General features: G+C 48.2%; 1 protein-coding gene across 1 annotated transcript in view; it reads right to left on the bottom strand.

The window, feature by feature from the left end:
• The window catches only part of LOC148019832 (intraflagellar transport protein 172-like), a 324,662-nt gene that overhangs the window by 82,919 nt on the left and 227,676 nt on the right, over positions 1-14,067 (bottom strand). Inside the window, exons 24-25 of the mRNA XM_087700018.1 lie at positions 255-374; positions 35-184 (exon numbers count right to left, since the gene is read on the bottom strand). Of these exons, the coding sequence (XP_087556144.1) occupies positions 35-184; positions 255-374 (270 nt within the window). The remainder of the gene's footprint in view (positions 1-34; positions 185-254; positions 375-14,067) is intronic.

Here is a 14,067-nt window from a genome sequence, read left to right as displayed (position 1 = left end):
ATGATATGCTTGACCTACTAATATGTAAGTGTACCTTCTCTGCAGATTCCAACTTATTTGCTTTTAAGTACATTCTCATGGCTTCACTCAGTAAATTTGCATTTCTGTATAATGCTTCAGCTTCTTGAAACTGCTTTGTTTTCTCAAAGTGCTGAGCTAACTTGATATAGAAAGGTTTCACAACCTTCACAAAGGAGAGCTGTCAGGTCAGCTTTTGTTTATATACATCAAACATGAAATATCATTTGACTGACCTTGAAGTCTTGATTAGCCATAATTTGAACAGCTTTGTTCCATTCATGCGATGCTATTGCTGCCTCAATAGCTTTAGAAGCACAGCCTGCTTCAAGGTAATGCTTGATTGCTGCCTCCATCTGTGTCCTCCAGAAAAGGATGCCATTTACTTCAAAAAAGAGAGAAATGCATAATCCTTCTAAGAGATCTGTCAACATCATATTACTCTATGAAGAAATCACACAGTAGATAGCTAGGTATCTAATATATGGGTATGTGAGAATACTCAACATTATTCACTCATTGAGGAGGCAGGGCCAAAATGAATGCAGGAAAGAAAAACACCAGCTAGCCTCTTTCCTCTTAAAATGGAAACAAATTGCTAGGACTGTAAAGATCACATATGCTGATGTAGGTCAAGACATCCCTTTTGTCATGGCACCGATTATTTTGAACACACGATTCAATGGCAGCAAACCTTGTGCATGAAAGTCATGTGTAAAGACCTCAAGGAAAGTGATCAAATGGCTGTATCTTATAAATAAATGTGACAGAGGTCATTTTTAGACATCAAACCACATTGACAACCTTTATTAGCTCCCCCCAAAAAGAGAACCCATCTTAAACATAATATAGGACTTTTATTACATTCTTGACATATAGGGCAATGTATCTCCATATGCCTAGTCCAACAACTGTCTCATGCCAAAATGGAAGTCTCAGGCCATGAAGATACGTGGTTCTAGATTGGAGGAGGTAAGACAGTGCTCTGCCAGGACAAAAACAGGCATGGGGTTAAAGGGCTTTGATTGACCTATACAATCAAAATTCCTCTTCCTTTTGATCCCTAATATCACTCTACCATAAAGTGGCTTACCAGTACAAGGCTGATAATATTGATCCACTGGCTGACTAATCCATTGCTCTAGAAAGCCCAGATGAGCCATGTTTCCCCTCAAGTGACTCCTATTTGGGTCTGTTGCATGCCTTTCTGAAACCCAGACACCTATCTCCTGACCACTGGGGGGATCCACTACATAACCTCACAGAGTGAAAATATTGTCCAGAGTAGTCAAACCCTATTCGCATATTGTGGATGATGTTTGGAAGACAAGATCCTCAGGTCATCGTTTGGGGGGGGGGGGGGGGGGGGGGGAGGTATGTGCTTCAGACTGTATACTACATTTGCCTTCTAAGGCAGTGTTTTTCCTGTGGAATGATGGCCTAGGTCACCTTGCAAAACATTGCCCCAGGATGCATCAGGGAAGACAGGTTGTTCATCCTTGCCCAGCCTCCTTTGTCACACTTCATGAGTGAGAGACAGTGGCAAAGGAGATAAGGTACCAACACAGAAGACAAAGACAGAGACTAGGACAAGAGTGGCAGAGGTGACAAGCCACAGAACAGAGGAGACAATGAGGACAGGTACAACAGCCAGAGAGACAGTAGAGAGTTGTCAGGGACCAATTCTGCTGCTTATAGAGATAAAGTAGTAGGTGTGCTGCGTACTCTAGTGGTGGCATTCAACCCCCTCTCCTAGACTATTCTATTCATGACAGATACTTCAGCCATTTACCCTCCCCCTTAGTCACCTATGGTAGTGCTAGACATACCCCAACTACTAGTTGCCAACATTGTAGCTGATTCCAATATGCTATTTCACATGTCCTTGGTACTTATAGGGGGGTTTCCCCTCAAGGGGAGAGAGGAGTTGGTTTCAGAGATCCAGGCCACCCCACAGAGGAAGGGAGGGAGAAAAAATGAGGATATGACTTAAGATGACTCCCTAGACTCTGCTGATTTCCCTACTCTTCACAAGGCTGCAGAGATTGCAGAGAGAAGACATGATAATCTTTGCAAAGCATTAGATGTTTGGACTCTCTTTGGTCATGCTTCTAGTCTTCATATCAATGCTTTGAAATCAGCCATTCTCAGTTGCACGGAGTCAGATTTGCAGTCATTGGACTTGCAGGGAATGGTTGTTCCCCGTGGTTCCATTGTCAGGTATCTTGGGTACCCTTTGGGTGTTGATGTTCGGCCAAAGCACCTACTAGAGTGGATTTCACAGAAACTGGCAGCTAAAGTCACAGGCTTGGCCCTTCCATGTTCACCTCAAAGTAGCTCAGACAATTATGTTGCCAATGCTCACATATTTCTTGCCATTGCTGCCTTGGACTACTACTACATTGAATGCTCTTACTCAGTACATTCGTTTCATGTTATGGAAGAAGGATTCCTTGCATGCAGGCATTTCATGGATTTCTTGGTTGCATGCATGTACCCCCAAACGCATGGGTGGCGGGGCTATTTTGGATGCCGAAACTTATATGCTGGCACTCCGTTGGTCTCTTTTTCGTGCCATGTGCTTGGATCATCACCCGTGGGTCTTTATAGCCCGTTATTTTCTTGAGGAGCACAGGCTTGTGCATGGTAATACCCAAATTCGGAGCTCCTGGTGGCATGTTCTTAATGCAGACTCTCGGTTTTCTAGTCCTTCATCCTCCCTGCTTGCTCATTTGGTATGTTCCTGGAAATTGGTTCTCCAGAAGGCTCAATGGCATCCAGCGGAGGACCGCTTAGCTACTAACTCTTTTCAACTGGAATTGTTGGCAGCCTCGCGATTACTTTCTTGGGAATGCAAACATGACCTCAGACCAAAATTTAACCACATGGCACGTTTGGGCTTGACTTCAGTTGCAGATGCCACCCTTGCCAGTCGCAATGTGTTGATATCGTTTCGTACAGCCAGGAGGCTTTTCAGGATCCCTCGTGGATACCGTGATTTATGGGGACAGCTTTTGATGGTGCTCCAGAGTAGACAACCCTTTCCTGCCCTTGCTTCAGTTCTTCCTTGGCAGGACTGGGCCCTTGTAGGCCAGTTGAATTTGGAAAAGGCCTCAGCTAACCAGGTGTATCATCTTTTGATTAAAGATCATCAATGGTTGGTTACTAAAGCTAATACTGTATGGGGATTGCGTAAATCTCAGTCATGGTGGAAGGTAACTGTGATGGAGGGCTGGTTGAACAAGACACCTTTCAAATGCAAGGTCTTTCTTTGGAGGGTGATGATTGGTGGTCTTCCTCTTGCTTCAGTCCTTTCCAAGCGTCGAATCTCCAACGGCAATTGTTTCTTTTGCACCACCAGTGTGGAATCGGCCCGTCATTGATTTATTTCTTGCTCTCTCACTAAGAAAATCTGGTCACTCTTGTCAGCAGTTTGGCGAGCAGTGGTTGGTTTCTCGCTAAGCTCTTTTGATTGGGTTTTTGTGCGGCCCAAATACCCCACACCGGCTCAGTCGCATATGAAGATCTTGTTTCACTTTCTCAGATACTGGGGCTGTTGGCACAATTGGACCATTCGGAATGCTTTTCTTTTTGATTCAGCCTCTAATGTTCAGGGACATATTGCTAGCTTGGCGATTATGTTCAGCAGAATCAGGAAGTCTTTTCTGACTCTGCAACGGAAGATGTTCTGGAAGCCACTGTGGACCCGAAACATGTTTTGCGCTCCTTTTCAGTGTTTTATGAACGTGCTGTGATCCTCTTCTTCACTGGTCGGATCCCACTGCTTTCCCGTATTCGCCAATGGCTGCACAGCCTGCTACAAGGGGAATGTGTTGAAGAGATTTTTGTTGGGCCCCGAGGTTTTTTTGAGGTGCTGTTGAAATCTGAGACGCACCATGCTGCTCTCCTGTCTAAACTGCCATTGTTCATTGATCGCCGTTTGGTCCATGTTGTGCCATGGCGCCCAATGGCAGATTTTCAGCGCCTGCTGCAACGTGAATGCCCTGTGTGGGTTGAAGTGGAAAACTGCTCGGTTGTTTATTGGCCACTGTTGAAGGACGCCATGGCCGCTGTGGGCACTATTCTGGTCCCCCCCAGCCTACGGGCCATGAATCGCAACCGTCTGTGCATGCTATGGGACAATTCTAGGAAAAGGCCTGCTTGGTTACGTATTAATTGCTCTGGTATATATCCTTTACATTTTCGTTTGAAATGGGGCAACTTTGCAGGCCATTGCTTTTCGTGTGGAAAATTGGGGCATTTTATGGCGGAATGCCCAGAGAAGCATCACACTTCAGATGCCGAGCAGGTTGCGCTGCCCATCGAAGACATGGTGTGTGATGCTACGTCGCAGGATGACACCCAGCCACCTAAAGTTTTGGATAAAGGTAAACAACAGGTCTCGGGTTTGGATTCCTGTGGTAATGACTGGGTAGATGTACGCGCGAAAAAAGGCAACAGGCCTGTTGCTGGCTGGTGGATTCTGTGTCTACTGCCTCAGCAGATTCCATCCGCATCTATATGCGCAGGAAAGAAATGTTGTCTTCAGAGCACTCTACTCCTGCTATGGTTTCCTCTGCTCCCCGTCAACAGCCACCTAGGAGAGTGTATTCGGATGGTCCGACGAGTCCACCTGCTAAGCTGGCTTTTTGATAATAGAGGTAACGCCATTACCCCATGGGATTGTCATTATCCTCGTTCCATCCCCAAGACAACGGATATGCCATCTACCTCCAAATCTGGTCGTCAGAACTCTTTTGCCGTCTTAGCTGATTTTTTGGATGAGGGAGTCCTGGACATTCTCGCAGAAAAGGTCAAATCGAGGCAAGCTGTGCCTCGTACCTAATTTTCTTTTGAATACACATGAAGATAGCCACGTGGAATGTGCGAGGAATTTGTTCGCGCCACAAGCAACATGCCATGTGGACTATATTGCATGAGAATCAGTGGGATGTCTTGTGTGCTGTTGAGCACAAGAGTCACGGTGAAGCAGGAAAAGTTGTGGATTGCTATGGCTTTCGTTTGTTCTATGCAGGGACACATGCCAGGCAGTATTCTGGGGTGCTTATGATTGTGCATGAAAAATACCAGCCGGTTCTTATTAAGAATGATGTACATGGTCGCTTTACGGTGATTGAAGTTTTATTCGAAGGAGAGATCTTATGGTTACTTGGCCTCTATGCTCCCAATGATCCTTTATCTCGCCGGGAGCTTTGGCATACTTTGCAGACTTCCTTGTCCCTTGGCAGACAGGGTTTTTTGATGGGGGATTTCAATATGTGTGTGGATCCGTCACAGTCCACATCAGAGCATTCGGTAATGGATGCGCCAGAAAGTCGTATGTGGCAGGAGTTGGCTCTTGCCGTTCTTAAGCAAGATCTCTGGTCGTGGCTGCATCCTTCTTCTACAGGGTTTACTTTCCATTCTGCCCAGTATGCGACAACATGGTCGCGGTTAGACCGCATATATGTCATGCAGAATGATGATTTCCTTCCTGAGATGCTCGAAATGAAAGTGTTGCAACAATATGCCTTGTCGGACCATTTCCCTCTCCAGCTTGAGCTCCTTGCACAACCCATTGCACCTTTCAAGCAATTTCTGGATAGACTCGCTTTGCGTTTCAACTCCTCTTATTTGAAGCATGCAATCTTTCAGGGCTATATACAGCAATTGATTGATAGATTCTTATCGGACTTCTCCTCCCAGGGCACTGCTTCGTTTGAAAGATTGCTCTCTAATGTGCAGCGGGTTGCTCGGCAGTATGGAATCCATCATGCCTCTCTTTGTCGGCGGCGTCGACAAGCAGCGGAGGACCTGCTGGCTTTGGTTCGTTCTTTGCTGGTGGACACTCCAGATGATGTATTTCTGCTGTCTCTGGCAATGCGCCTGGCTTATCTTATTAAAGAGTCTCAGTTGAAATCTTATCAGCAGGTCAAATTGCAACATCTGACGGAGACTTTGCAAGATAGTGCTTGTCAGACTCATAAGTTCTTTCGAGCTCTCCATGTCTCTCCTGCTCGAGAGAATATGACTAGACTCCAGGATGCAGATGGTCAAATGATCCTTGATCCGCAGACTATTGTGAATATGTGTCAGAATTATTTCCTCGACCTTCTTGGTTCCACTTCTGCTCCTTCAGGCCAAATGGTTCATGCTCGTTCAGTCTTTTATGATCTGGTCTGCAATCAGGTTCCGCAGGATATGCAATCTATTCTGGAGGCAGATATTTGTGAGGCGGAGGTTATGGATGTTCTGTTACACTTGCCCAAGGATAAAAGTCCTCGCTGGGATGGTCTCACCAATGAGTTCTTTGAGATTTTTGCCACCCAGCTCGTGAAACCATTGACGGCTTTGTTTCAGCAGGTGTGGGAAACGGGGATCATGCCTTCCTCATGGAAAGGTCTTATAAAACTGCTTCCAAAAGTTCCTTCGCCGTCTATGTTGAAATAGTGGCGCCCAATTTCTTTGATGGGTTCTATGTATAAAATCTTTTCCAAAGTAATGGCGAACCGGCTCCATAAGCATCTTCCTGCCATTGTGCATCCTCTCCAATATGGTTTCATTAAGGGCAGAAACATTTTGCACAATGTATTGAATGCGCAACTGGCGATTGATTATGCAAGGCATTTTAATCAGGAGGTCGTATTGGTTCAACTGGACCTAGAAAAGGCTTTTGATTATCTGGATTGGTCTTTCATTGTAGAACTCATGTCTTCTATGGGCTTTGGTGCTCGGATGTCTCGTCTGATCTACACTATCAGTGCTGCAGCGTCTTCGCGAGTTATGCTGAATGGAGGCGTTACCAAGCCAATTGTCCTTGCCCACTCAGTCAGACAAGGGTGCCCTTTGAGTCCTCTCTTCTTTGCCCTTGCGACTCATCCAGTTCTTTCGATGTTATCTCACATGGCAGCTTCTACTCAGTTGGCTGGATTGTCGCTTCCCTCTGGACAGCACTTCATTAGTCAATCCTTGGCTGACGACAGCTTTATGATTCTACATGGGGACAAGGATAACCTTCGCAAAGCTTTAGATGTTTGGGCTCTCTTTGGTCTGGCTTCCGGTCTTCGCATCAATGCTTTGAAATCAGCCATTCTCAGCTGCACGGAGTCGGATTTGCAGTCATTGGACTGGCAGGGAATGGTTGTTCCCCGTGGCTCCATTGTCAGGCATCTTGCGTACCCTTTGGGTGTTGATGTTCCCCCAAAGCAGTTACTACAGTGGATTTCACAAAAACTTGCGGCTAAGTTTCTGTATTGGAAGTCTCAGGCCTGGCCCTTCCATGTTCGCCTCAAAGTAGCCCAGACAATTATGTTGCCAATGCTCACATATTTCTTGCCCTTGCTGCCCTGGACTACTACTACACTTCGTTTCATGTTATGGAAGAAGGATTCTTTGCATGCAGGCATTTCCTGGATTTCTTGGTTGCATGAGTGCACCCCCAAACGCATGGGTGGAGGGGCTATTTTAGATGCCCAAACTTATATGTTGGCACTCCGTTGGTCTCTTTTTCGCGCCAGCTCGGAGCATCATCCATGGGTCGTTATAGCCCGTTATTTTCTTGAGGATCACGGGCTTCTGCATGGCAATACTCAAATCCGGAGTTCTTGGTGGCATGTTCTTAATGCAGATTTGCGGTTCTCCAGTTCTTCTTCATCTCTGCTTGCCCATTTGGTGTGTTCCTGGCGACTGGTCCTCCGGAAGGCTCAGTGGCATCCAACGGAGGATCGCTTAGCTACTAATTCTTTTCAACTGGAATTGTTGGTAGTCTCGCGGTTAATTTCGTGGGAAGGTAAACATGAGCTTCGACCAAAATTCAACCGCATGGCACGTTTGGGCTTAACTTCGGTAGCGGATGCCACCCTTGCTTTTCAGGATCCCTCGTGGATACAGGTATTTATGGGAACAACTTTTGAGGGTGCTCCAGAGTAGACAACCCTTTCCTGCCCTTGCTACAGATCGTCCTTGGCAGGACTGGGACTTTGCAGGCCGGCTGAATTTAGAAAAGGCTTCAGCTAACCGGGTGTACCATCTTCTGATTAAAGATCATCAATGGCTGGTTACTAAAGCTAATACTCTATGGGGATTGCATAAAATCCGGTCATGGTGGAGGGTAATTGTGATGGAGGGCTGGTTGAACAAGACACCCTTCAAATATAAGGTCTTTCTTTGGAGGGTGATGATTGGTGGTCTTCCGCTCGCTTCAGCTCTTTCCAAGCGTCGAATCTCCAAGGACAACTGTTTCTTTTGCACCACCACTGTGGAATCCGCCCGTCATCGTTTTATTTCTTGCCCCCTCACTCAAAAAATCTGATCATTCCTGTCAGCCGTTTGGCGAGTGGTGGTTGGCCTCTCGCTACGCTCGTTTGATTGGGTTTTTGCGCGGCCCAAATATCCTGCATCAACACAGCCACACATGAAGATCCCGTTTCACTTTCTTCAATATTGGTGCTGTTGGCATAACTGGACCATTCGGAATGCTTTTCTTTTTGATTCCGCCTATGATGTTCTGCGGCATATTGCTCGGCTTAAAGTTCTCTTGTATTGGCAGATAGATCTTCTCCGGCACTTTGACATGCTCCCTCGGGAGGACTTACGTCCTTGGCATATGGCAATTTCCTCTGTCTTTGCCATGACTTTGTAACTCTTTGGTTGTCTGGTTCTTGTAGAAAGTCAGCATGTACACACGATGGGGTAGAGCCATTGTGTATCTTGTAATTATGCAAACTTGTACCTTTTTCGTAATTAATACAATTACCTTTTACGGGGAAAAAAAAGGAGAGAGAGAGAGAGAGAGAGAGAGAGAGAGAGAGAGAGAGAGAGAGAGAGAGAGAGATTTACGAAAAAGAGAGAGAGAGAGAGAGAGAGAGAGAGAGAGAGAGAGAGAGAGAGAGAGAGAGAGAGAGAGAGAGAGAGAGAGTTATATTGGTGTGAGAGAGAGAGAGAGAGAGAGAGAGAGAGAGAGAGAGAGAGAGAGAGAGAGAGAGAGAGAGAGAGAGAGAGAGAGAGAGAGAGAGAGAGAGAGAGAGAGAGAGAGAGAGAGAGAGAGAGAGAGAAGTCGTGAGCGAGGAGCGATGGCGGGCCTTCATCCCGCCTGACCTAGCGCGCGTCGTTCACCCTGTGCAGCCGCGACCCCGTCAGAGCGTGCCGTTGCTGCGCCCGTCAGTCCCTCGCGTGGCCACGCCTGTCGCAGCTGCCACCGCCGTCTGCGCCTCGTGCCTGCTCGCTGCACGCCTGCTGCGACTTCGCCTGCATCGACGTCTGGCGTCTGCCCCTCCTGTCGAATGCTGCCCCGCCTGACGTCTGCCCTGCCTGACTACCGCCCTGCCTGACGCCTGCCCCGCCTGACGTCCGCCCTGACTGACGCCTGCCCCGCTTGTCGTCCGCCCTGCCTGACATATGCTCCGCCTGTGGTAGACTTCTCTGTGTCAGCGTGCAGGGCTGCCACAGCCACATTTACGCCTCCCCCGTGTTTCTCGTGTTACCCGACACCCCGGGTCATCTGCGTGTGTCTACCCGGTTCTCCGTTGTAGTCCTGTTGCTGCAGCCGAGTGGTGCACCCCCTGATCTGTACACAGAGGGAGAGAGAGAGAGAGAGAGAGCGACGCCCGAACGAGTGCACGCCTGTTCGCCTGTGGTCCCCTGCTTTTCGTCCGCGGGCAGTGCTCAGGAAGCCGTATGGCTGGCCTGGATATGGATTTTCTAGACGGGACGGTGGCAGCCCTTGGCCCTGATTCCGATACAGAGGAGCCGGAGGATATGATGCCCTACACAGAGGAGATGCCTCCGGGTTCTGAACTGCCGCCTGCGGGCAAACGCTCCAAGCATACTTCTGACGAGCCAATGGGTCCTCAGGAACGTTCCTATGCGCAGGTTGCCTCTGATCCGGTGGATTCGCAGGAGATTGACTGGGAGCATTTGCTGGACTTTGCCAATACTCTGCTTGGCGATTATGTCTAGCACAACAATGAAACTTTTTCTGACGCGGGCACTGATGATGTGCTGGAAGCCACGGTGGACACGAAATCAGTCTTGCGGTCCTTCTCCGTGTTTTATGACGTGCGGTTATACTTTTCTTCACTGGCAGGATCCCTGTGCTTTCACATATTCGCCAGTGGATGCACCATTTATTGCAAGGGGAGTGTGTTGAGGAGATCTTCCTTGGACCTCATGGCTTTTATGAGGTGCTGTTGAAATCGGAAACACATCGAGCTGAGCTCCGTCCAAGCTGCCATTATTCTTTGATCGCCGCTTGGTCCATGTTGTACCCTGGCGCCCTATGGGCGATTTCCAGCGTCTGCTTCAACGAGAATGCCCGGTATGGGTGGAAGTGGAAAATTGTCCGGCGGTTTATTGGCCATTGTTGAAGGATGCAATGGCCGTTGTGGGAACAGTGCTGGTGCCCCCAAGCCTCAGGGCTATGAATCGAAATCGTTTATGCATGTTATGGGACACAGCCAGGAAAAGGCCTGCGTGGCTTCGCCTCAATTGTTCTGGCATGCATCCTTTGCATTTTCGCTTAAAATGGGGCAACTTTGCAGGCCACTGCTTTTCATGTGGTAAATTGGGGCATTTCATGGCCGAATGCCCTGAAAGGCAACCGTCTTCCGAGGATGCGCAGGTTGTGCTGCCTAAGGATGACATGGTGCTGGATGCTCCGACACAGGAGGCCCTTCAGCCACCAAATGTCGTGGATAAAGGCAAACAGCAGGTCCTGGGTTTGGATTCTCGTAGCATTGATTGGATTGAGGCACGTAAAAAAAAAGGTAAAAAGTTGGATGCCGGCCTGGCGGATCCTGGGCCTAATACTTCACAGGATTCCGTGCGCACGTATATGCGCAGGAAAGAACTGTTCACTTCACAGCCGGCTGCGCGTACTATGGCCCCGTCTGGCCCCCGTAATCAGTCTACAAGGAAAGCCTATACAGACGGCCCCAAGGGCCCACCTGCTAAGCTGGCGTTTGATACAAACGGTAATGTGATTACACCCTGGGATCGGCGTTATCCCCGCCCCACTCCCAAGGCAGTGGATGTTCCTTCTACCTCTAAAGCAGGTCGCCAGAATTCGTTTGCAGTCTTGGCTGATTTTTTGGATGAGGGCGTCCTAGATGCTCTCGCGGAAAAGGTGAAAGCGAGGCAACAGGTGCCTCGTTCCTGACTCCCTTGTTTGAAGATATATGAAGATAGCCACGTGGAATGTGCGAGGCATTTGCTCTCGCCATAAGCAACATGCCATGTGGACTGTCTTGCATGAGAACCAGTGGGATGTATTGTGTGCAGTTGAGCACAAAAGTCACGCTGAGGCAGGGAAAATTGTGGATTGTTATGGCTTCCGTCTGTTTTATGCAGGGACACATGCTACGCACTATTCAGGCGTGCTGATGATTGTCCATGAGAAATACCAGCCTGTTCTTGTCAAAAATGATGTGCAGGGCCGCTTTCTGGTCATCGAAGTCTTATTTGAAGAAGAGATTTTATGGTTGCTGGGCCTCTATGCTCCGAATGATCCCGCATCCCGACGGGATCTTTGGTCGACTTTGCAGGGCTCCATGTCACTTGGCCGAAGGGGGTTTTTGATGGGAGATTTCAATATGTGTGTTGACTCTTCTCAGTCCACTTCAGGACATTCGGTAATGGATACGCCGGAAAGCCGGGTGTGGAATTCTTTTGCTTTGCGCGTGCTTAAGCAAGATCTTTGGTCGTGGCTTCACCCTTCTTTTTCAGGCTTTACTTTTCATTCCGCACAATATGCAACTACTTGGTCGCGGTTGGACCGAATGTATATCATGCAAGGGGATGATTTTTTGCCCAAGATGCTGGAAATGACGGTCTTGCAGCAATATGCGTTGTCGGACCATTTCCCGCTCCAACTTGAGATGCGGGCACAATCTATTGCACCTTTTATGCAGTTGCTGGATAGGCTTCCTTTACGTTTCAACTCCTCTTATTTAAAGCATCCCATTTTTCAGGGCTATATGCAGCAATTGATTGAGAGGTTCTTATTGGACTTCGCCTCTGACGGCCTGGCTGCATTTGCCCGGCTGCTCTCTAATGTGCAGCGGATTGCTCGCCAGTATGGGATTCATCATGCCTCTCTTTGCCGGCGACGTCGACATGCAGCAGAGGACTTACTGGCTTTGGTCCGTTCCTTGCTCGTGGATTCCCCAGATGATGATTTTCTGCTGTCACTGGAAAGGCGTTTGGCCCATCTTATTCAAGTCTTTCAGTTGAAATCTTATCAGCAGGCCAAGCTGCATAACTTGACTGACACATTGCAAGATAGTGCCTGGCAGTCTCATAAGTTCTTTCGTGCCTTGCATGCTTCTCCGGCTCGCGAAAATATGACTCGACTCCAGGATTCGGAAGGTCGCATGGTCACTGATCCGCAGACCATTGTCACTATGTGCAGAAATTATTTTATGGAACTTCTTGGTTCTTCTCCCTCGTCTTCTAGCCAGGTTACGCATGCCCGCTCGGTCTTCTATCATCTCGTCCGCCAGCAGGTTCCACTTGATATGCAAGCCACTTTGGAGGCGGATATTTGCGAGGAGGAGGTTATGGATGTTTTGTTGCACCTGCCGAAGGATAAAAGTCCTGGTTGGGATGGTCTCACTAATGAATTCTTTGAGAACTCGGCCACGCAGTTGGTGAAGCCATTGGCGGTCATGTGCCAGCAGGTTTGGGAAACAGGGGTCATGCCTTTCTCATGGAAACAAGGCCTTATCAAACTGATTCCCAAGGTCCCTTCGCCGTCAAAGCTGCAACATTGGAGACCAATGTCTTTGATGGGCTCGATGTATAAAATCTTCTCCAAAGTGCTAGCGAATCGGCTTCACAAGCACCTTCCAGCTATTGTGCATCCTCTCCAATACGGTTTCATCAAGGGCTGCAACATTCTGCATAATATCTTGAATGTGCAAATGGCTATTGACTATGCGCGGCACTCCAGTCAGGAAGTGGTATTGATTCAATTGGACTTGGAAAAGGCGTTTGACTATGTGGACTGGTCTTTCATTGCAGATCTCATGTCTGCTATGGGCTTTGGTACCCGGATGTCCCGATTGATCTACACCATTAGTGCTACGGCTTCTTCAAGAGTTATGCTCAATGGTGGGGTTACAGAGCCATTTGTCCTTGCACGCTCAGTCAGACAGGGTTGCCCTTTGAGTCCTCTTTTCTTTGCCCTGGCGACTCACCCGGTCCTTTCAATGTTATCCTCAATGGCGGCTTCTGCTCAGTTGGTAGGATTGTCTCTTCCTTTGGGGCAGCACTTCATTAGCCAATCTTTGGCTGATGACACCTTTATGATTTTGCGGGCAGACAGGGATAACATTCGAAAGGCATTAGATGTTTGGACGCTCTTTGGTCAGGCCTCTGGTCTTCGCATCAATGCCTTTAAGTCGGCCATTCTCAGTTGCACGGAGCCTGATTTACAGTCATTAGGCTGGCAGGGCCAGGTGGTTTCCCGTGGATCCATTGTCAGGCATCTTGGATACCCGTTGGGAGTGGATGTACGGCCAAAGGACCTACTGGAGTGGATTTCACAAAAACTGGCGGCGAAGTTTATGTATTGGAAGTCGCAAGCGTGGCCTTTTCATGTGCGCCTTAAAGTGGCTCAGACAATTATGCTACCAATGTTAACTTATTTCCTACCATTGCTGCCGTGGACGCCTACTACTTTGAAGGCTCTCACTCATCCCATTGCTATGGAAGAAGGATTCCCTGCAGGCAGGCATTTCATGGATTTCATGGTCACATACATGCACCCCTAAACGCATGGGTGGTGGCGCTATTTTGGATGCAGAAACTCATATGTTGGCTCTTCGTTGGTCCCTTTTTTGTGCCATGTGTGTGGATCATCACCCGTGGACCATCATAGCCCGTTATTTTCTTGAGGACAGCGGGCTACGCCATGGTAACACACGGCTTCGGGCCTCCTGGTGGCATGTCCTTAATGCTGACTCTCGATTTTCCAGTCCCTCTTCTTCTTTGTTACTGCACTTGGTCGGCTCCTGGAAAGTGGTGCTCCAAAAGGCCCGTTGGCATCCAGTA

This window comes from Lygodium microphyllum, chromosome 19 (assembly GCF_053477565.2).
Source record: "Lygodium microphyllum isolate KBCC chromosome 19, Lygodium_microphyllum_v1.1.10, whole genome shotgun sequence".
NCBI lineage: Eukaryota > Viridiplantae > Streptophyta > Polypodiopsida > Schizaeales > Lygodiaceae > Lygodium > Lygodium microphyllum.
The sequence above is the reverse complement of the archived record's forward strand: the minus strand, read 5'-3'. Positions and strand labels throughout refer to the sequence as shown.